We start from the raw sequence: 21,462 nt of genomic DNA, 5'->3' as shown, positions 1-21,462 counted from the left end.
TTAAAATCGCAAGTTTCAGCAGAAACTGCTCTAATGGACAGATAATGGAACTCTCAAGAATAATGCACTACTTTGATGAAAAAGCTATTTCAGTAGCATGATACATGTAAGGGCGAGAGAACTGTACTTTTGTAAAGAAAAAAAAATCATCATTTTGATTTTTCAACAGTTGAAAAAACGCCCATAAATCTACTTCTTAGTTAAGGCGAATTCAACAAAACTAGTGAAGTCAACATGTGGTCCATCTTTTAACTATCAAGTGTTAACAAGATACCAACAAAAAATTCTTTTTTTTAAAGAGGCTAATAAAGATATTGACATTATAAACAGAAAATGAAATCACCATTATTTCAATTTATGTACATAATAAACACTGTTTCACGATGCGGTTATTGAAAAAAGTTAAGTATAAAGATTTATCAATTTCAAAAACTGCAAATATTTCAGTAGTATCAATGCAAATTTATGGACAGTGTTACACTTTTGAAAGCTACATTTCAATCAGGAAGTTATAAAATTACATTTTCTTCTTCCACAGAAAAACGGCAATCTATGACAAGTAGATTCAAATTAATTCTTCATTTGATAAAATATATAGAGATAGCATATAAAACTCCATCCTAATGATATTTGTATTCATTATTTATTTGATATCATAACGTATTGGATAAAACTTCTTTAAACGATTATTGAAACGAAACTCATCTCTAATAATAGAGACGAATGTGTGCAAGTGTTGGCGCTCTACAGGCCAGACGGTTTCATCTAGAATACCCACTTGACAAATATATACTTTGGTAGGTGTGAATAGGAATCTCAAATCATTTCTTCTTTTTTTTAATTTAAGAAAAAATGAAGCAAGATTTTCGCGTTTTCCCGCCATAACTATCGAAAATATTATATCACAAAAATGATTTTTACATCATCTTTCACAGTTCAAAAAAATAACATTTTGAATTACATCACTTTTTTGCAGCAGAATTTTAATTAATATTTTATACGATATGTCATCTTTGTAATTAAATTTTAAATTAAATCGTTTTAATTGTTGCTACTAATATTTCATCCTGTTTTTTCTCCCATTGCTGTTGATCGGGATACGAAGGTTTGGATTATTTTCCCATATTGAATAGGATGCATCTATCATGCAATGGTATTTCTTAATTTAAATCTTAATGAATTTAATTTCAGAATAAAGTATACTTTTAATAAACTCTTTGAAAGTTTTACTTACAATTAAAGTTTAAACCGAGAATCAAGCAATGATGAAACATTTTTGAAGTACGTCCATTTTTAAATATTGCTACTGTTTCCTGATAAATAGCAGGGCATATAAAGGTATCGACGGAAAATTAGGAAAATGCATAGCACAATGAACAGAATGGTGTAAGGATTTTAAAAGGAAATATATGTCTATAAAAAGTGAGGTGTTTTTTGCATTAAGACATATGTATGCCTAATATTTAATTGAAATGTTCAACAACCATTAATCCCGGTAAATCAGATGATCACCAAATGCGGCTAGTAATTTATAAAAGAATACCGTTTCATTGCAATGGCTGATTATATGTATATATATTGCAGTTTTTAAAAGCTAAAAACAATCACATTTCTTTTTTAAATCTAGTAGTTCCAAGTTAATAAAGGTATTGTGTATTATCAAGTGATAAAACAGCTACTGCAAAAAATAAAATTAGTCATTCTTTATCAGTTACAATATTTAACTCTGCAATTATCAAATCTACAACAATGAAAAGTATAGTGTGAGTAACATAGAATAATTTTCTTTTGTTTTCAAATTAGTTCTAATAAGCAATTTAATTTTCCATTTTATTTATCTGCATAATAAATCACAGTATAGATATAGCTTAATTCACAGTTTTAATAAGCATATCTCTTCAAAAAAATAACTTTTCTACAGAACAAACTTTAAAATACATGTAATAAAATCTGTTGATACATAATTTTCTATCAATCAACTACTAGGAATAAAATTTTATTAAGATAATCATATATATGGAAATCTTTAAAGCACAAAATGCTTTATTTCTTATTCGGAGAGAAAAACTTATAATGTAATGATACTCATAATTAAAAATCTTATTTTCCTATTTTTTTATGTTAAATCACACCACGTTACTTTATTCTAAAATTTTCAATTATTTCTTGATTCGAATCGCATTTTTTTTTTAAATTTCTAATTCGCACTCTACAAATTGGTGATTAACGCATTTCTTACGCCCAGAGCGAAGAGATAAAAATCCTTTATGCACCACACGTGCAGAAATATGCCGTCCTTCTCTTGTGTTCAGGTGCAAAGGAATGCGTTTCTCCTTCATACAAAAATAAAGTGAAGTAATTCCAAAAGTATCATCTTTTTTGGCCAAGCATCTGACAAAATTATGCCGCTCAGAAATTTTTAAAGTATGAAATTTTTTACTAGAAAAGTAAAGCTTTTACGAAATTTTTTTTTTCATTTTTAATTTTAAATGCGTTAAAATTTGTCAAACATACTATCACAAATGGAAATGTCCAATGCAAAATTAATGTTTTGACAAGATAAATGATAGTAATTTTTTTCATATTAAATAGACACTATGTGCATTGAAAAAATTTTAAGTCAGAACAAAAATATTTCCGACAGAGAATAAAAAACTAATTTTATTTTATCATACACACACTAAAATGAATTGAAAAACAATATTAAGAAAGATGGCACCATTTATATTCAAACCCCTCCTCTGCCAGGAGAGGAAGTGTGTAACAGGTGTGAATAGTCAACAGTACACACCACCTGCATTGTTGTCATGATGGTGTGCGATAATACGCCAGCAGAAAATCCACCACCTTGCACTGTTTCCAATAGTAGTTAGTAACACTACAACAAAAACAGTCTGTACAATTGTCCAGATAGAATCCCAGCAGAGACAACATAGCTTCTAATGATGATGATGAACAGTATAAAAATATGATGATCATTGCAGAAAGTATGTATAAAGTGCAAGAATTTTCTCTTCCATGACTTCAATCTATTTGTACATCAGATCTGACTCTGTTACATACAACTTTCAAAACTGCAATACACAATCTGCTTTGCTTAGTGTATTTTAAAGAATACTGTTTACAACAAAATATAATTTTAACAAGGGAAGCATGGGATTGATCATACATAACTGTTATTCATATGGCTTTTGTACTGAAAGGAACTTTTCAAATTCTCTTTTTATAAAGACCTAATTAAAATACTGTAGCAACTGCAATGTTTTTATAAAAAAAATCAAGTCATCTGCTTAGCAGTACAAAGTAAATCATTTGCTTCAACCCATTTGCATCATTTTTATTTTGAAAGAACATCATTTAAGAATATAAACTTATTTAATAACTTGACCTCTCAAAGAAAAACGAATAAATGGATATAAAAACTATACCATTCATTCACTGATGCAAATGGATCAAATATGTAATTAACAAAAAGAAAAATCTTATAAATAAATAGACTGTTAAAGATAAAGATAATCAGATATGATGACTCAAATGTATTGAACTAAATGACAACGAAAATTACATATATTTTTCTACAAAAAGAAAAAAAAATAAGGAAGTTTCACACATTACAAATTTTATACATAGCGTTTCACCAAAACACATCAATAAACTGAAATAAAAAAAAAATGAATGACTAATACTTTTTCCTGAAATTATAAAATTTTCTCAGCTTCCAACTGACAAATACTTTATTGATTCTATTCCTATACAGATTATATGTACATGACATTTCAAGAGGAAATATAAACAGTCATACTCAAGTTTTACATAGAATTCTCACATTCTTTTATGAGTTTAAAGAGAAAATAATCTCAAATTAAGAAAATGCTCAATTCGCATACGCAATATGGCTACATTGCTAAATGCATTTGCCTTTGTTACTTTTCTGCAATAACAATCGAAGTTATATTAAATTAAGTTAAAATATATTACACTCATCTAAATCATAATCTCTAGAAAATAATGCCAATAATATATAACACATAACAAGTTTTTCCCACAAAGAAAATTTTTAAACCATATGATTTATATGAAATAAATGCAGATCGTTTACTTTAAACAAAGAAACAATAAGGCCAATTTTGGAAAACTAGATTCGCTGTAAATTTAAGAAGAGTATAAGATTAAAGATTAAGTAATTAAAAAATGTCATCATTATCGTATTAAAAGAAGTCATAAAAAGCATATATTACAACTTAGTAAAAACATTTTGAACATTATATCTAAAATTTTAAAGTAAATTTCAAATTAAAACATTTGAAATAGAAAACATATTGCTTATAGAAAGCTTTGACATAGAAATGTATATATGTCTATAAAACATCTGTACATGGAATAATGCTGCCTATACAAGTGAATGATATAACACAGTGTATAAGGAGCTTTCCAGAGGCGAACTTCAGAATTAATTTGAGTCAATAAATAAGCAATAAGTTCTATAACAGAGGCAATATTTATTCTCCATTGTTGGCAAGGTAAGCACTATATATATATATAAGCGTATTAAAAGATGAAGAACTGCCTCATTCCATATAGTAGATTGACTGGCATTTTTAGAATTGTATACAATCGTGTTTCATTCAAATAAAAAAGAATTAATTTTAAATAATAATTGTAAATGTACAAGGGTAAATGAATAGCTACCACAAAACAAATGATTTAAAACACGAAAGAAAAAAAAACAAATATAAAAAGTATCTCTACCTTTGCTGTCCTACAGACAAAACATAATAAAACAAAGAAATATTTTGGCAACTTGGTGCATGTATACGACTTCCATAACGTGGACGAGCATTAAAAAAACATAAATATAATGATAAACATAAATGCAACTGATCTTAAAAACAATCAGACATGAACCATGGATAAGATAATCATACAAATTGAAAATAACAAACAATACACAAGATGGCAACTAACATAATGCTAACAACCATTTACAACTAATGATAATGATAAAAAATTTATGTTTTTTTTTTTCATATACATAAATGACATCTACATCAGCTAAGGGCAACATTTCATGTAGCCATACTGAGTCAAATTATGTGGTTGTTTATATCCTCCTCAAGAAATGCTGTGAAGAGAGCAATTGAAGGGTCAGCAAACATGCCGCTGGAAGAGTTAATTGGCATCTCCTTTGAAGGAAAAAAATGGCTGGACTTGAGTTCTTTATACAGAGGTGGCTGACCAGGAGGAAGAAGAGTATGTTCCCTGGAAAAATATTACATAAGAAATGAAATGAAATGAAAATTACGGATTTAATTCCTTATTTTTTAAAAATCACAAAGAGAAGTAAGAATATTTATACAGCCAATCATTTCTACACAACAGTAAAGACAACGGAAACAGTAGTAACTACAGAAAAACTAGGTCCGGAGAAACAAGAATAAGCGATGAAACATGTCATGAACGTTACTTTAGGAAAAAATATGACATCTGTCCGTAATACTCATAAATCTAGCTTGAATTTCACCTAATGGTTAATGAATGAGGATAATCAAACGCAAATGAACTGTTTACACTAGTTAACTTATTTAATTGTAGGTTTAATTCCTACTAATAAAGAATGAGAGTTATTAAAAGCACTCATTAACACCAAAATAACAACCAGAAAGTGATCAAATTACACAAGCAATTTTTGGTTAATTTTCTTTTTAAAATTAACCAAAATAATACTGACAGCTCTCAATCTCCTTTATAAAAGCAGATTCATAATACAGAGATTTAAAAATATAAAAATTCAAGTTTTATCACAAAGATCAAACAGTGTTAGTTTTTTTTAAAAACCTTACATTGTAAAACTGTAACTTACATTGTAAAAAAAAAAATTATTTTACAAATTAAAATTCAAAATGCTACGATTTCCCCACAGTTTTAGGCGAGTACATTTTCAAGCAAAATTTGCTTATCACAAACTTCATTTACCACAAACTATTTTATGTAAAAAATTGCTTAATATAAAATATTTTTTATTGAATTGAAATAGATGCGACATTTTTTAAAACATGGTAAAGGAATCTAAAAAAGGAGGGATAAGAGTGCTAGTTCCTTGCAAATGTTTTATAATTAATCTTTCAAAATATAGATATTGCTTTGAAGGCATCATAACAAAGATTTAAAGCATGATAACAGAGAATGTACAAGAAGGCTTATTCTGCATCATACACAATTTCTTGGATTTAGTAAATAATTGAATGCCTACACATAAAATAATAAATAGCATCTAAACAGAAAAATCTGAGTTTAATTATTTACCTATTAAATCTAAAATTTCATTACATATCATGGGTTTGTACTCTGCAATATTATGCAATCTGTTTATTTTCAAGGTTATTTTATCCAAATAATTTTTAACAATAAAGCTAAAAATATTCCATATACTGTCATTTCATTTACATTTAGAAAAGCTTAATTTTATATTAGAGTTTAAATAAGAGTTAATATTTGATTTAGAATATAAAACTTCAACAGCATCACATTGTTTACTTCATAATTCAAATGTAATGCATACAATACATTTCAAAAGAGTATAAGATTATGTATGTATACTACAAGAAAATTTATATGAATTTAAACGCAGAGATCTTCCATAAGTTAACCATAGATATGTTTTATAGAAGTTTTATTAATTACATTACCAAAATATTTGCATTCCACCACAATAATGGGTCTTCAATTGGCGTTTAAAATAAAGCCATTTCTTTAGTGACTAAACATTAGAAAGTTCTTTTCATTCTATAGTTTCTCAAATTTCAATGACTTTCTAAATTAAATATATGAAAATGATGCTAAAAGCTCTGTAAGGAAACAAAAAATAAACAACTAACTATGTGAAAATCCTAATATGAAGAAATGCCGAATAATATCTGTATTACATATATAACTGAAAAAGAGCGGAAAAGGGGAATAAAGAGGGTTTAATAATATAAATAAAAATGTTTAGAAAATATTCTAATTATAAAAATGAAAAAATCAAATCAACTAAGTTTCATTATACGAAACTAATATTCCTAAAAAGTTTGAAAATAACCAACAAACCCTTATATTTTTAAAGAAATTTCTTAATTGCTATCCAAACTGGTAGGTATTTTTAATAAAATCTTATATAAACTATTAATCGATCAAAATATTACTTAAAAGGGAATACAAAAATTAATTTTTTTGAAATTAACATTGTGAAACATTGCTGCCTTAACTTAAAAGACGTATAAATGCAGGTGGAGAGTAAAATACTTTTCTGAAGTTCTTACCATCACAATTTCCACTTTATAAGCAATATTTTATAAGAAACATGAGGATTTTAGACATAGCAATTTATATTTTAACATGGCATATATATTTAGAAACTTTTAGGAACCTAAAATACTATCTTACCCATGTAGTTTGGCTTTTTTCTTCTTTCTCCATTTACCCTAGTCTTAAGGCAGAAGTGGTTGGTCAATATCATGGCCATCAGCAAATGTCGTTGTACACTGACTTGATAATGTCATTGGTGCTAGGATTCCCTACATTGATTTAAAAAAATGAACCAAAAGATCAAATAACTTCATGAACTAAGCAATAGGTTCATATATCTTATTTTTTATGAAGTATAATAACTATCCAAAAAGTATTAGAAAAGAAACATTCAAATTTAAGCAAAAACTTAATAATCTACCATCGTAATAATAATTCGAAAGAATTTCTGAAAATACTTTTAAAAATCACATTTTGACATTTTTTTTATTTAATTTTTTTTTGTATTCAAAAAAGATTTTAAAATATATCTAAAAGTGAGTTCTCATTACTTTTCCAAAAAGCCCTCAGCTCTCAAAACATTCATAAACATGCAACATTTCCCCCCAGTGTTATACATCTTACAAAAGGTCAAAATAGACTTAAAGAATTATTGTTACTCTGGAAAATTAAAAAAATATATTGTTAAAACATACGAACCGGTAATGAAGTAGCCAACCGCTGATGTGTTAGGGAATCTAGTGTTTGTGGGTGAGGAATTGCATGCATTCCCAATTTAGGACCTTCTTCATTTTTTTCTTCTTCTCTCCTTTTCAAACAGGCTGCCTTGGGATTTAAATTTCTTTCTGGAATAAAATTTTATCAAATAAATACAAATCAGAAAAAATAGTATTAAAAAACAATTATCTAATTTTATGATCTATATTTTTTATATGAACAGTTAATGGACTGTTTTGCACAAACTGAGCCTATTATTTGAGCCATATAAAACTACATAGCAAAAAGTTTCATTTAATAAATATGGTTCACCAAATACGTTAGTTTCATTCACACTAAATTTAAAGGATAAAGAAAAACGACTTTTCAAAACGTTTTCTTCATTTTTAAGCAATTGTAGTTATTTTAGAGATGAAATATGACAATAAAATTAAACGTAAAATTTTTCGCTTTATTACATACAAATTGGTCTTTAACGTTAGTAATTCATAAGGCAAAAACATAACATTATAATCGAAACAAAGAATGGGGGGAAAAAAGCCACAGAAAAATTACTAACCTCTCACTTGCTGCTCCAGATTAGTAATTACATCAACAGCTTGATGCAAAATATTTAGTTTTGTTTGTGCTTTATCAGCTTTAAGATGAACCATACACATTCGGCCTAATTCCTTGAAAGCTTCATTTATATCCCTAACACGAATTCTGTAATGGCAAGAAAAACAATTATTGAATCATTCATATCTATAAAAATAAAACTGCCATGATAACTGAATCATGTTATTCATCTTTATAGAGTTATTACCTATATAACATAATTCCGACATTTAACCGACACATAACCATTTTATTAACTTTACAGTGAACTAAAAGACATTGAACACTAAAACCCATTCAAAACATTTCTCACTCATAACATATATTTTAACACCAAAATATATAAAAGTTTTTGCTTCATTTGGATTCGTTAGTTTTATTTCAGATAACACGTTATTAATATTTGTATTATGGAGTAACAGGTTATCATTAACTAATGAGGACAATCAATCAATGGTCAAAATACACTACATAAAAATTCCACACAAATTTCAAATACTAAATTTTTATCTCAAAGCAGACTAATACATATAAATGTAGTAAAAAAAAAAGATATTATTAACATAAATATGTAGAAACTTGTAGAGAAATAGAAGCAAAATATCTGGGATTAGGATATGGTAAAAAAAATCAGAATTACAAAACAAATCAGATTTCCCCACTCTGCTAATAATCTAGCATATATTAAAATACAGAAACACCAAAACCGTCAAAAATAACAAATTTAAATTAACAAGAGCAATATTTGCTTTGTTTCAAACTATTTTAGAATTTAAAAATTTTATTTTTTTACATGCAATTGCTAAATTTCAAACCGTTATAAATATATTTCTAATTTTATACAAATTAGAAAACTGGGAAAACATAACTCTTTGCACTCCAAAAAGTAATGAGATGCATTTTCATACATATAAGATTATAAGGATTTCTAAAACTTATGCGAGTATAAGATTTCTAAGTCCTAAAGTACTTAGGAATCTTAAAGGTCGTTATAGGTTTGTTATAATTCTTAAACTTTATTGTGAAAGGTTTTGCTATTATACTTCTTTTATAATCATTTTCAAACGAGAATGTGAAAACGATATACCCTGTACAATGGCAGTCAGACTGGTAATAGGAGTGCAAAGGATTAATTTATTGATTAATTAAGAATCTTTCTAAATGGCACATAAAATTGTTTAATAAGTTTTTACCGTTCCCTAGCATTGTTGGCCTGCCTCCTTTCCTTATCTTTCTCAGCTTTTATTTCTGGAACTTCGTCTTCATCCCCAGAACTACTACAAAATAAGATTAAATACTTAATATAGTACTTTACCTTTGTAAGTTAAAAGAATAAAATACAATAGCAAAAAGGATAAGTAATATATTTAAAAAGTAATAAGTATTATTAAAATATTCCTTTAAAACATGCACTTCTATAACACTAAAAAAGAAAGAAAGAAATAAAGGAAATATATATGGAGGAAAAAATTTCAAGACAATTTGAAAACACGGCTGGTGTTTCCAGCTGATCTTCTAAAAAGCAAACACTATTTTTGTAATAGGAAAAGGAATATAAATGTAGAGATGTGTACCATGAAAACATCCTATGTTGTTTTGAAATTAAAGAGAGAAATTATTATAAGATTCTTGACATTTCATTTACCTTAAAATAAACTATAATTTTTTTTATCAGTTTGGAATAAAACAAAAGACGAGATAGGCTCGGACAAACAAAAACTTTATAAAAAAAATGTGCCTTGCCAAACATAAACCATGAGAATTAAAATAAGTACAATGAATTGAGCAATACAAGAATACATTCATACAAAAAGTGCTTGAGATATTAAAATATTACAGAATTATTACATATTCAGAAAATTAATCTCATTTAATTATCAATGATAAATTTGACTTTGGAAACGTTGAAATGCGCATTTTCCATGGAAATGTATTATGTCTGAATCAAGATACTTTTGAAAAGCAGATTTTTTTTACTTTAATTACAGCCATCTTAATATTTTATCACAATTAAAAAATGAACTAAAGAGGAGGACATAAGAATGAAAAAAATTTCAGAATATGTAAAAAAATTTGTTTTTTGCAACACGTTTGGAGGAAATTCCATGTACAGATTGAAAAGAATATGAGCTTAATGAGATTGAACACATGGTTTTATGAAGAGACTTTTTGCAATTTTGTGTTTTCTAAAATGCTAAAGAGTAAATTACAAGCTGTGTCTTTTCTCAAAAGATATCTTGTACTTATTATCATATATATTTAATGCTAAAGAGATTATCATAAACAAAGTAGAGACTAGTCCTTCTGCTTTTTTTCTTTTGTTACAATTTCACCGTCAAGTGCAAAACAAACCTCAAATATTATGTTCAGGTGATTCACTGTCTACCAACAACAAAGCAAATAAAATGCAATGTTTACATAAAACTTTTTTTTATATAATGCACTAATTAAAAGAACAAAAAAAGTTTTAGCTTTTGAATACCATATTTGCATTTCAATATTATTTCAATATTAAACAATCTTAAAATGGTATTATAAAGTTTTTACTTCGCAACAGGACTATCAGTAAAGTATACATACCATACATGTGTTTAAAAAAATAAAATTAATCAGGGTCATCATATGTTACTAATTTGATGATAACATATCATAATTTTTTTATATCAATAAGTACTTCGATTTTAGATACTTACAACCTAGTCCTAGATCTCTTAGTTCCTTTAGAAGCTATATTTGAAGCAGTGTTTGATGATGTGGAAGTTGGAGATGACACAGGAGGCGTCCCTGACACACTATTTCCTGTAGGTGTACTGACAGTTGGTGTTGAATTTGCATTAGGTGTAGCAGATTTACCTCTACTTAAATCACCTTTATCAATGTCTTTCACTTTGTCTTTTAAACTTGGAAGAGTATCAGGGGGTAAACCTGTAACTAAAAAATATTCTTAGCATTATTATTTATGATTTTTTGTAGTATTAACTCAAATCAAACAAAATAATACACATCAACAATTTATTATTTGTTAACTGTCTAAAGAATTATTTATTGAAAGAATTTCAAAATTAACTTTCTGGAACACACACACACTTGAAATTTGAATAGTAAAATAAATAAACTGATGACAAGGCTATACATGACATGAACTTTATTATTGATGAAATTACATTCAGATTTGTTTAATGTCTAATATTTAAAAGGCTATTTTTATATGCTTTTTGAAGACACATACCAAAAGGCTGAGAAGCAGATAATTGTCCGGATGATCCTGGTTGAGATGTTCGACTTCTTAATACATTATCAGGTAGAGTATTTGGACCAGCCTGAAGAGAATAAAAACATAGAAAGGCAGCAATCAGAATAATTTTTCAGTTTTGATTATTTCAGTAACCAGTTCCATATACAAATCAGATTCACAAAGTAAAAATTTTTTCAATATTCAATTTTTTTAAAAAAATGAACAGAAAGTTGTAAACGTATGTTAGCACACTTAACAGATCAAATAAAAAATTCACTGATTTTAAAAACATACACTAAAATTTTATCAGTTTTTAGGTGTGAACATGTATACTGATCAGATATAACAGACATTTTAGAGAAAATTTAAAAAGAGAAGCATATGGCTATGACCAAACATTTGCAACAAAATATATATAAAACATTGAGCACAATATTAAAACTTACCATTTATCAAACAGAATCGAAATCAGACGAAGATGTCAAAGAGATGATGAAAGGTATTTGAATTAAATATTTTAGGAATGATGTCCCAAAGTCATTCATCTCAGAGACATTTAAAGTCAGCATTTAAAAATTATAATAAATAACTAATGAAAAAAAAAAACTCAACTGATAAAAATCATATAGCACTAGCTCTTGTATGAATAATTCAACCTAATTAAAATATTAGATACTTTTGAACTGGCTTATAAGTATAGCTATGAATCGGTACATAATCGATGTTCAGCTTGAGAAAAAGGCGAAAGTTGCTTTAAACAACCCCTCAACTTACCACATGAGGATCTAAAGATATGATTGCAACACCAGGATATGACTGAGGAGGAATAAGTCCATTGGAATGTGCAGTAACCGGGGAAATATCATTTAAAGTTGTTGTAGGAGGCACTGGCTGTATCCCTGGTCCTTCTGCATGATTCCTCAATATATTTATTGCATCATCTAACCGTTCTTCCATCACGCCTCGAGACTGCTATACAAGAAAAAATATACATATAACTTATAACATTGACAAGAATTAAACATTAAATAAATATATATATATTTGCTGAAATATAAGTATGAAAATGCACGACAGTATATACACAAGAAAAATAACCTGAACTTAAAAGCATGCTTTTAAAAGACTTATAATTTTGAATGGGAAGTTATCAGCTTGTTCTTAACATTCACTGTAAATAACGAATAAGAAATTAAGATACACTGAAATAAATATAGTAATATGGCCCATTTGCAGACATTTTACGTATTTTTTTTAAATTCATTTTCAAAAGCAAGTACCAGTTTTTGTAAAGAAGAGAGTTAAAAAAAATGTTTATTAAGATTTAGTGTTAAGAAAGTATTAAAATGCATATTTATATACACAGCATTCTGAAATTTGTATTCTGAGTTCCAGATTTAACTACACACTTTTATAAATTAAATGTTTGTATTTTTAAGCTCAAATATGACTGTAAAAAAGATAATATTTATGAAAAGCAACAATAAAAGAAAAAAAAAAGGCGTATAAAAGTTTTATCAAAATTTTAAATCTTTAGAAATGTGAAACAAATTTGGAAGCATGTCAAAAAACCTCTCAAAAAGCTATTTTATTTGAATGCACTCTTTGAGTTCAATTAAACTATCGATCTTTAAGCAGCAGAACTTCATTAATCCATAAAAAAAGAAATTTAGGGGAGGGGGTCAAATCTGAGATCCACCCATACCCACGGTCTTTTTAGATATTGTTATTATAAGCAAACACATTTTTAATAAGATACATTAAATGAGTTTCATTAAAAAATGTCCATATCTACAAAAATAGGTACACTGTATTTTAGTAAAACAGACTAAACCGCAGAGATAGTAATTATACAAACAACAATACAATAGAATAAGAATAGAAGACAAATAACCAAAAAACAAGAATCAAAATCGTAAATACAGTTTTAAAGAAAAGTTAAACAACTTGCCTCAAAAATATGTTTCTATCTATAGGATTAAATAAAGTTGTACAACAGTGTTAAACAGTTGTTTAACACCAAATCCATGATAAATTTGCTAATATATTTAACACAATCAATAAAAGAATAAAGTAAACATAACATCATATATAATAAACAGCTTTACTCAGATGTAAAATGTCAATCACATAGTAAATTCAAATGTTTTAAAACCTACCAACAGATGTTAAAATCACAGCAGTCACTCCAAATTTTCTCATTATAACAAAAATGTGAAATAAAAAAGTTCAAATATTTTTTTAAAAAATAATTATTTATTCTTTAATTAAAAAATTTTGCATAAAAAAGCGAAATTAATGAATCTGTTGAACCAAAATAACTACTATACCTCAGCATGGTCTCTGAGGATATGTATGGCTTCATCTAGTCTGTCTTCCAGACGACCTTGCTACACAATTAAAGTAACAAAGGACAAATGCAAAAACAATATTAATCGACATGCAATAAATCAACAATATTAAATAATCACAAAAACTAAACCAGGAAAAAGCACAAAATATTATAACAAGCAGGATAAAATCATGCGTTCAAATTATATGTATCTACAATTTAAAAAGAAAAAAAAAGAAAGGATATAGAAAAAAAAAAAAAAAAAAAAACAGTCATGCAAAATTACAAAATAAATACCGGTGGAAAAAAATGATTTTACAATGGGAAATAAATAAACTTAATTAAAATCAGTCTTAAAAATAAAGTTTCTCACCACTTTCTGATTTTCCAGAAAAATATAAATGCTTTATAGTCAATTATGAAAACTAAAAACATAAAGTAAAAAAACAACAACAAAAAAAAAAAACAGTTTATTTGTACTATTTTCGAAAGACACAGTTGATTAATATACTGCTTCTGTTCCTTCTTTTGGAGTCATTTCTCATCACCTTCGTTTATATTTTTGTTAAGCTTGTGTCATTCACATTCTGTTGTTTTTGAACTGAAACTGTTTTAACCTTTCTATTTCTGTTTGTTCAGTCCAAGAAAAATGTTCATTATATACATGATAGCATAGCATTTATGATTAGTATAGACTTAATTGTGCATTATTACCATTCGCTTTCTATATTTGCGCTCTCCAATGCATATCTACTGTAATTAATTTGTTGTAGGATACCATTCATTATATTACAGCCTGAGAGAATCTCACTGATTAATAATACTGCTTCTACTCATTCTCCTGAAGTCGTTTTGTATTTCTTTCGCTTATATATTTGTGTTAAAATTTTTTTACATTCACCTTCTGTTTTAACAGTTCGGTTTTCATTTGCTCTATTCTAGATAAAACATTATATGATTATTTTATACATGGCAGCAGAGCATTTATGTTTAGTATAGATTTGCTTATGCAATATCAACGTTACTCTTCCGGTTGTGTGCCTTGATGTATAAATTATTTTTTTATCATTGAAATCATTTGTAATATATTATAAATATTAATATATATGTAGACTAACAAATGCAGTGCTTTCTTTTCCCCGTCTCTTCCTTTACTCTATTTCAGTGTCAAATTAATTTTATGAATTTGTACTTATGTTCGTTTTTTATACAGAAAATTCGATCAAATGAATATAAAAAATTATAAAAATTTATTTAATGCATAAGCATAAAATATTTCCCATACATATCAGTGCAATCTTAGCATCCTTTTACTTCTGTAATTTCTACTGTAAATTTACTTATGTACTTATGTATTTTACTTCTGTAAATTCTGTAATTACTTCGATTTCCTTTTTCGATCTATTAACTTCCATGCATTCACATTAACAGGATATCAATGAAGAATATCCTTTATTTTATTAGTGAATACGCCTGTTTTCTGTAAAATAAGGGAATATTGTAGGGTGGTAATCCTTTGGTATTTATAAATTGCAATACATGTCATCATTTGAAGGTACTCCACAGCTGTTGAGGCGAAGAGAAAAAATTAATAAAATAATGATTTGTTTTATACAAAATTCATCTCAGTTTGCTTAAACCATGAAAAAAAAATACAGAAAAAAAAGAGAGAAAAAAAAATTGAGCGTGTTTTCGAATGTCTATACTAAATCTTATTAACAGTATGATATATCATATATCTATAAATATGTAAATGCATGACAAAATGTACAGAATATATATCTTACCAATGGAAGTAACGTTCGGTCAGTATAATCGGAATTTTGTGTGGGGGCAGGGTGGGCACCACTGCGGGACCAATGAGTTACACCTGAAATTTATATTGTATTTTTTTAACCAGGGATCGAATAATTTCTACGCAAATAAATAGTACATATAATTTAAACTTACCAGACAGAGGAGAAGGAGAGCTAACAGGGGTCGCAGGGGTAGAAGTGAAGCTATTTCCAGGTGGTTCAGCTGAGTATATCTGAATAAAATACATACATATTAAGTATATTTAAGTAATACATTTTTAATACATATTTAATACATATTAAAGTATTTACATTAAACCTAGCTATAAATATTTATACCAAACGTATGTTTACAAACATAAGAGAATCTAATGTGACAAAATTCAATCATATATTATTCAGTTGCTCTTTATTAAAAATTTTACTATTCTAATCGAATCCAAATGAGAATTCTAACTGCAAAAGGACAAACATATATCCTGCACTAGTTTCTCTACGATTCATACATAATGAATAATTTAAAGATCGAGTTGAATTAGTATTTTTTTTAAAATTCCATATCATAATAGTAAAGTCCAGTTAAATGCATAAAATCAAGATCGCAATTAAATAATAAATTAAGAAAGAACAAAAGAAAAGAATCAGAATTATGAACATGTGTTATTTTAATACGAATACTCAAAAATTTCGTTAATTCATTCTTAGGGCGCTATTAGCCAGAAAGGGCTAGTGGTGCAACTCACAATTTATCTGGAAATATCACCATTTCCGTTCGCAACTGCTCGCTCAACTTAAGCATAATTGCTTATTTCATACCCAGAAACAGTCATTCGAGAGAAAGTCGTCCAAGAAGAATTTCTGCTTGCTCTTTTATTGAAGAGCAAAAGACGAGGGGTTAGAAAAAAAGTGACTTTACATATTACTTACTATAATTTATCGACAATATGAGTGCGGATAACTGCAAATTTTTCAATTATTTTTGCATATCGAAATCTCCATTTTATGATTTTCTTGGCTACATAAATTTGTTTAACATGAGTTGACAAAAATAAATGTATTGCATCAGAAGTAAAATTCATCCTTAAGCTGAAATAAGTCGTCATCAAATATGTCTTTTACAATTAAATTAAAGTTTGAAAATTCTTGTTACTTTAAATTGATGACAAATTATTTTTATGGTTCGTGCTTTCTTTTACTGCCTAATAATTGTTTTTCTTGTAATTAAATTTGTATTTCAGGTGTATTTCATTCTAATGGGAAGAACAATAATTTTTATTAACATGAAATTATAATATTTACTTCGCTTTCAATTTTTTTTATACCTATTAAATGAGGTAAATAATAAGCATCTACGCTTATGAATATAAGTGTTAGAAATGAAACATCATAAACGCTCGATTGAAGTTTCATATGAGCTATGCAGATATATTGAATGATCAATGTCGCCACCATTCGCTCTCTGCTAAAAGGTTACATGAAGTACAATTCCTCATCATGTCTCAGGATAAGTAGTCTGCCAGTTGCTAACAGGCTGCAACTAGCTAGTTACTTGGTAGCGCCACTGTTCGCAGTCGGGTAATAAGGTCAATTAGATCCAATGCCTCGTAACTCATCGATGCGATTAGTGGCATAACCAGTTGCATACTGCTAATAGTACTCTTACGATCACTAAATCTGATTACTCCCTACATTAAATATCTTTTAAAAAAATAAAAACTTACAGAAGCAAGTGCCTTTCCTAACGTATCTCCAGTCTGTGTTGGCTGACTTCCTCGGTTTATCAGAGGATCGGTGGAACTCAATGGACTTGGAGGACTTGTAGCTTGACCATAAAGGGGGGAAGCAGAAGAATGTGCCATAGGAGTCCTATGGCTGGACGGGTCCCTGAAACTAGACATGGGTGGAAGACTATTGGCCATCAAAGATGGATCATGGCTAGCTGATACTGTGTTATAGCCCTAGGGAAAACAAATAACATTTAAGATATTTTAAAAATCACACCGAAAAAATTACTCACAAAATATTAAAACTACTTACGGAAATAATTTTTTCTAAAATTGATAATTTTAAATTAACTTATATATTATTACATTGAACAAGAGAAAAACTCATAACAAGGAAATTCGCATATGTAAGAATGAACTGAACTGAAACAGTACACTGTATATAAACAGAAGGGGAAAAAATAACACTTCACATTTTTTTAAAAAAATTTCTAAAAGCATGTTGGAGAAGAGAAAAGTTTATATAGTAGTAACTATGCTCAAAACAAAAATAAATAATAATAATAATAAAAATTTTTAAAAAGATCTTACATTCTTGTTTACAAAGGAAAATCATTTTAAAAATATATAAAAAGAGTATAATATATTTAATATTATATTCTAAAAATATGATATTAACTATACAAGACCAAACATTAAAAATAATTTTTAATATTGATGAGATAAAGTGAGAAAAATTATCAACTTCTTTTCAACTATTATTTTTTTTACAAGAAAAAATTATTTAATCATCACTATATTCAATAATTATTTTTAACTGAGATAAAATATTTAAGTGTTTATACTGGTTATTTCATGACAAGTATACTAAATACATTGTAGTGCAAGATTTCTACTATAAATAAATTTAAAAAAACAACATTAAAATGCATGACCAAACAAAATATTTCCATTCTGAGATCTTCACTAATTTAGGACCTTGCACTTAAAACATCTAAAGATATCAGACTTATAAATTTAAACATTTGCTTCCACACATTGGTAGATTCTAAATTGGCAGTATTTTTAAAATTATTTTAATTTTTGATAAGAATATTTTTATAACCGTTTTATATAACTAAGGACTTATACTTAAGTCATTATTTGCTAGACCAGTTATAAGCATTCAGAGAATAACAGAAAAAATGTCTGCTCAAAATCAACAGGACTTTCAGAAGCATCTCTACAGTTTCTGAAACAGAGAACTGAGTTGGAAACAATGAAAGGAAAACGTCCTTTCCCCCATTCCCACCCAGCTATTTAGAAATCCTTGAAAAATAACTAACTCAACCATTTCAGCTGTGTATTTACAGAAAAATATTAAAACGTTTAGATAAACAGAAACACCATTAATAAATATTTGATGAAAATTAGTCACCTCTGTTTCTTTTCAGACAAAATGAGATTCATATAGCAAAGAAAATAATGTAACAAAACAACTATCATTTTTTAACGAACTAAATGCCTTTATTTAAACAAATGCAAACAGTTAAGAGAAAAAAACTAAAAATACGTACCATAGGTTCTGGAGGAAGATGCATCGTTGAGAAGGCAGAAGATGTAGGAGGTGGATGAGAAGCTGGTAAACCAATCACAGAATTCGAATATGAATATGAAGAGGATTGTAGACTCGAACTAGTTGACCAAGGATCTGGAGCTGCATGTGGACCATCTAATTAAATAAATGAGAGCAACCAATTCAACTCCTTAGCATTCAATGATTTTACAATAAAACTACATGTAAGGTTTTTTTTTTTTTTGAACAATTATTTCAGCCCTTATTTCTTTTTTATGCACAAGAAGACAAGAGCCCAGAAATAAAACAAATGACTTCAGATGAAACCGAATGTCGAAGTTGGTTTTAATTTCTCAAATTCCAATATTTCATAAAATATTTAATTAAATAATAACAAATGAACTTATTATAGTCTTACTCAATTTTAAATAATTTTCGATTCAGATAAATAAAAAAAAAAAAATTAATCATATTAAAAATAGAGATTTTAGGATTCTTACGTGCCTTCAGTTTTTATTCTGTTCACCTTTTTCCCCTTTATTCATTTAGTATCAACTATATGTTCTAATATTCATTTTTGAAAATAATTTAGTAATCTTCAAAACGAAATATGCAAAGAACTTTAAAAGATTAGACAAGAAAAAATATTAATACATTGAACCAGAATAAAATTTGATAATTCTGGTAAAACACTTGTTAAAATTTTATTTTAAACACACAATTTGAATGGACAATCACACAAAATAAGAAAGATCAAAAATTAATTAAGGAAAGAGAAGTTACGAAACAAAAATGAAAAATATTTTTATGTTAAGTATTAAACTAAAAATGGAGAAAAATCAAGATATCCTCACATATAAAGAAGCTTTACAATTGTCAAATAAACATGCAATTAAATTAGAAATCGCTAAAATATGAAACACTTTTTATTCATTTATTTTCTTTTTAGGAACAGCTCTTTTTCAACTCAAATTAACAACATATTCATTTCTTGCAGATGCTTGTTGAAGTAATCAATAAAAATAAAATCAATCAATAAATTATAAAAACTTAAAAAGTTTTTTTTTATTTATTTATTGCTATCTTTTTACTACTTTAATATGAATACACTAAAAAATAAAAATCCGCGGATCTTACCAATGAAAAATGCATCCGAATATGGGCCCGGTTTCGATGAATTAAACCTTGAGGAATCTTGATCAAAACCATCAGAAGTAAAAGGCTGTAATAAAAAATACATCATAACTTATTCAGAATATTCTTCATATATACAAATATAACTAATGAACTGCAAAAATAGATGAATTTCAGTTAACGGACATACATAAAATTCTAATAGATATAAATTTTGTAATGTGTTGCAATCATTTGGAGAAAATGACAAGCAACGTCTCATTTCCCAATTTTGATATAAGAGGCATCAGTGACTTTTATAAAACATGAATTAGAAAGTAAAAAAATAAAATAAAATATAATAAACTGTTGTCATTTTTATAAGACATTCACCATGTCTGCTTAAAAAAATGCTTAGAATAACTTAGAATAACAATTATTTTTATATATATATTTTGGATAATTTTATGGAAATAAGTTGCTAATGTTTTATTTTTATCTTATATTAAAGCATATCATATATTTATGTTCCTACAATAGTGATCCTTGATTTCACAATCTCACAGTAAAATGTAATGATTTGGATTAAGTTCCATATAATTCATTTAAATTTTTATCAGAAGTCATTAAAATTAATCATTATTAAAACAAAGTTTCCCCCCCCTTCCCCAGTTTGGTTTATTTTATCAAAAATTTTAAAATTTCATTTGATTTACAGGAGGAAAGAACTGAGTTTTTCTTAAATCTCCCCTTTCGACAATTGCTGCTGACCAAACTTTTGAGGTCAAAATAGATGTTTTTATAAGAAGCACATACATTTTGACGCTATTCTGTCATAGACATGGAAAGTGAGTTAATAGTAACCTACGGCAAATCTTTGAGCAATAAAATATAATTAACAAGCAATAGTCTTCTAGACGCAAAATTCCGAGCTCATTTTGTAATTTAAATAGCAGGTACAACACAGTAGCATTTGTAATTTAAATAGCAGGTACAACACAGTAGCATTAGATCCAACATACTTTTTCTAATTAGACCATAAATATTTGTCGCCTAATAATGGCCACTTAAAATAACATAATTTCAACCATATTAACTTATTATTTTTA

At 27.3% G+C, this 21,462-nt stretch overlaps 1 protein-coding gene across 4 annotated transcripts in view; it reads right to left on the bottom strand.

The window, feature by feature from the left end:
- Positions 1-2,643: 2,643 nt before the first annotated feature.
- The window catches only part of LOC129960147 (transcription factor 12-like), a 90,727-nt gene continuing 71,908 nt past the window's right edge, over positions 2,644-21,462 (bottom strand). For 2 of the 4 annotated variants that reach the window (XM_056073327.1, XM_056073331.1), the window contains 14 exons: positions 20,378-20,462; positions 19,242-19,396; positions 17,683-17,919; positions 16,116-16,194; positions 15,953-16,035; positions 14,164-14,223; positions 12,608-12,805; positions 11,828-11,918; positions 11,292-11,529; positions 9,792-9,875; positions 8,561-8,706; positions 7,984-8,129; positions 7,423-7,553; positions 2,644-5,259 (listed from right to left, as the gene is read on the bottom strand). In XM_056073327.1, coding sequence (XP_055929302.1) covers positions 7,467-7,553; positions 7,984-8,129; positions 8,561-8,706; positions 9,792-9,875; positions 11,292-11,529; positions 11,828-11,918; positions 12,608-12,805; positions 14,164-14,223; positions 15,953-16,035; positions 16,116-16,194; positions 17,683-17,919; positions 19,242-19,396; positions 20,378-20,462 — 1,689 coding nt within the window. In that variant the 3' untranslated portion in view covers positions 2,644-5,259; positions 7,423-7,466. The remainder of the gene's footprint in view (positions 5,260-7,422; positions 7,554-7,983; positions 8,130-8,560; positions 8,707-9,791; positions 9,876-11,291; positions 11,530-11,827; positions 11,919-12,607; positions 12,806-14,163; positions 14,224-15,952; positions 16,036-16,115; positions 16,195-17,682; positions 17,920-19,241; positions 19,397-20,377; positions 20,463-21,462) is intronic. The other 2 variants (XM_056073328.1, XM_056073329.1) reach the window with 2 other exon arrangements.

The sequence above is a fragment of the Argiope bruennichi genome, chromosome X2, assembly GCF_947563725.1.
Source record: "Argiope bruennichi chromosome X2, qqArgBrue1.1, whole genome shotgun sequence".
In the NCBI taxonomy this organism is placed as follows: domain Eukaryota; kingdom Metazoa; phylum Arthropoda; class Arachnida; order Araneae; family Araneidae; genus Argiope; species Argiope bruennichi.
The sequence above is the reverse complement of the archived record's forward strand: the minus strand, read 5'-3'. Positions and strand labels throughout refer to the sequence as shown.